This window comes from Salvelinus fontinalis, chromosome 18 (assembly GCF_029448725.1).
Source record: "Salvelinus fontinalis isolate EN_2023a chromosome 18, ASM2944872v1, whole genome shotgun sequence".
NCBI lineage: Eukaryota > Metazoa > Chordata > Actinopteri > Salmoniformes > Salmonidae > Salvelinus > Salvelinus fontinalis.
This window is the reverse complement of record NC_074682.1, coordinates 47,926,764-47,929,681: the sequence shown is the minus strand read 5'-3', so window position 1 is coordinate 47,929,681 and position 2,918 is coordinate 47,926,764. Positions and strand designations below refer to the sequence as shown.

Below are 2,918 nucleotides of genomic sequence, written 5' to 3'. Positions count from 1 at the left end.
CTGAACAGAATGAGCCTATGTTTGATCCACAGTTAAAAGGAGGACTGACATGTGTTATACCCTGCCTGGGTTGTCCTGAACAGAATGAGCCTATGTTTGATCCACAGTTAAAAGGAGGACTGACATGTGTTATACCCTGCCTGGGTTGTCCTGAACAGAATGAGCCTATGTTTGATCCACAGTTAAAAGGAGGACTGACATGTGTTATACCCTGCCTGGGTTGTCCTGAACAGAATGAGCCTATGTTTGTCGTGTTGCTTGCAGCGGAACACACTCATGTCATGACTACATTCTATTAGCACCAAAATTACAATGTTTGTCTGAAGTGGCTTTTGAAAGCCTAACACTGTAAGATCATATTTTATAACTTGTTAACCAACTTCATAACCATGTTGGCAAGAGAATAAGATTTCAAATGAATCCCACCTGACCCAGTTTGCAATTTATAATGGAGCGTTTTTGGATTGCGTAAAGAAAAACAGTAATTGTGTGATTGTGGGGAATCTGGGCTGTGTTCCTATCAAAGCTAGGAGAGTTTAAAAAAAAATCACCTTATTGAAGGCTCTTTCCTTGAGTCTTATAAATACATTGAAATTAGTTAAGAACTGTGCACAGTTTGGAGAGGTGTGTGGCCAATTGGAGACACCAGTTAGACCTCTGTCAAACCCCTGTAATTGTTTTTTTCTTATCTCGCACCTATTCCAAAATGTCAATGAATATTATTTTTATGTTACTGAATGTATCCAGAGTATTTTGAGATTTAGTTTTTGCCAAATGCTGTGAGTAGTACAGTAAATGTAAAAAGCCCTTAAAATCAACAGTGTAATGTTTGGATTCAGTCTTGTGTCAGGTAAACTGTTGTGTCTTAACCTTTGGTGTGTTAATTTCCCCATAATCTCCAAAGTGTTTTCTTTCAATTGCTACCATGGTCATGCATATGCTTTTTATTGTTATTATGTTAGAAACATTTCAATTTGGCCCAATTTCCACAAGTGTAAGGAGTTAACCATATGAAAACATCACCACAAATGTGTTGGTATGAGGGGCTGAAATTAGACTAGGGACAACAACAACTATGTAAAAATATATTTAATTTCAAAGCAAAATACAAAAGGGTGTTGAAAATGCAACCAAATAGTCTCATTTGTTCGTCCAAAATCACATTTCACCAAACCAGCATTATGAGAGGAACATTCATTTCTCAAGCAAACACATTCCTGATACTCATTTTTGACAGTCTTTTTCCGAAGTTAGAAGGCATTCTGGCCAATGTGTCGGTCTGTGTAGGAGTAGGTGTGATAGCTGGAGTTTTTCCCTGAGGTGCGGACTTGAACTAAACCATCCTTGGAGTCTGAGAGTTGTCTATCTTCGGTTCATTCGTAGTGCACGGGTTGCATGCATTTTCAGACAACCCCGACCATCTTTCCCCTGCAAAAATAAATGTCATGTTAGGTCAATGTTATTCATTAACATCAGAATTGATTTCTGGAAAATTCTAAAGCAGTAACCATCTGCGACCAACATATGAATACTACATGCATCTTTGTCTTTGGCTGAAATCCATGCTCATTCTCCCTTGTGGATAATACAAATAGTTTAGTGAAATCTAATGTCATTGATATCAACAAACCCTTCCTCGGTTTTTCCTTTAAAGGATATCTAAGCAGACTGAAAATTATATTAATAAATGCACGATGTCCCAACAGGGATCATTTTCCATTTGTGTGTTCTCTCTCAAGAAGCTGTTTGACAGATATGAGCATGTTTGACAAATTGCCCTTAACTGATGGATGCCCATTATGATGAATCTTCAAGTGACATGGTAAGAAAGTATTTAACAAAATAGGCCTAGTATTGATTTTATGCCATACTATCATTGTGAAATTACTATTTTTGGAAAATCCGAGGAATAACATGATGCAATACTAGCTGTCAAAGGTGCCACGCGCCCACTTCAGAACCGTAGGCTACTGCCTGTCTACTACGTAAAATAAGTTAAATATATTTGAAATTCATACTTGACATAGCACTGTCATGCACGCTTACCCTTTTCCGCTGGTTGCTCAAGCAAAAGGTGCAGATTGTTCTGGGTTGCTTCCCCTCGCCATCTCCTTGCACGCGATACACTGCACTCAAGCACGGCTGCCCATCCTCGCACCCGTCCCCAAGGACAAGAATGTTGGCCAAATGCGAGATGTAGCTGGACGCCAACCGGAGCGTTTCAATTTTGGAGAGCTTTCTGTCCACCGGCTCCGTGGGTATGAGTGTCCGGAGCGCGGTGAAGGCGGTGTTGACGCTTTGGGTCCGGTCTCGCTCCCTGGCGTTGGCTGTGTTGCGCTGTTTGACCACAACAACCCCACCGACTCCCACCACGCGGGAAATCTGCCGACAAGTCTTCTCTGAAGAGACACAGCATCCATAGCTCTGGTCCGAGCTGCCGTCGCTCTCGCTGCGGTTCCCCTCGTCGTCCGACATCATGTTGAAGTCAGGAGGATATGAGGAGAAGGGGTAAGTTGCCACCGGCCGAAGCATGGTAGAGGCCATGGTAAACTAAAGTATAATGAAACTATTCCCTAGAGAAGCCAACAGTTTAATTTGTGGGCATGGACAGCCGTGGAGACCAGAACGTGCATAAGAATTCCCCCTCGAATAAGAAAAAAATGTTTTGACATATCCCCGGAGGATGGTGTGGCCGGATGGTCAACAGTGTGTGTGTGTAAACGTGCTAGAGTGAGCTCTTATAGCCTACTGTAGCTCTTCAGCAGAAGGGGAGGGGTTGTTCAGGCAAACCAATCTGTCCAAAAGGACCAATAACTGTCCAAAAGAAACAATTTCCCTCCAAAATTATTATAGACTACAAACAACTTTTATAATTTTAATAGGTCAGTATCATTTTCGGAAATTAAAGCATAATTTAC

At 41.4% G+C, this 2,918-nt stretch overlaps 1 protein-coding gene across 1 annotated transcript; it reads right to left on the bottom strand.

Annotated features, from left to right (window-relative positions):
- Window positions 1-1,119: 1,119 nt before the first annotated feature.
- On the bottom strand, window positions 1,120-2,703 carry LOC129815997 (transcription factor 15-like). The gene is made up of 2 exons (XM_055870198.1): window positions 2,047-2,703; window positions 1,120-1,428 (listed from the first exon to the last, which is right to left on the bottom strand). The coding sequence occupies exons 1-2, from the start codon at window positions 2,542-2,544 to the stop codon at window positions 1,363-1,365; spliced, it is 564 nt and encodes a 187-aa protein (XP_055726173.1). The 5' UTR covers window positions 2,545-2,703; the 3' UTR covers window positions 1,120-1,362.
- Window positions 2,704-2,918: the final 215 nt, after the last annotated feature.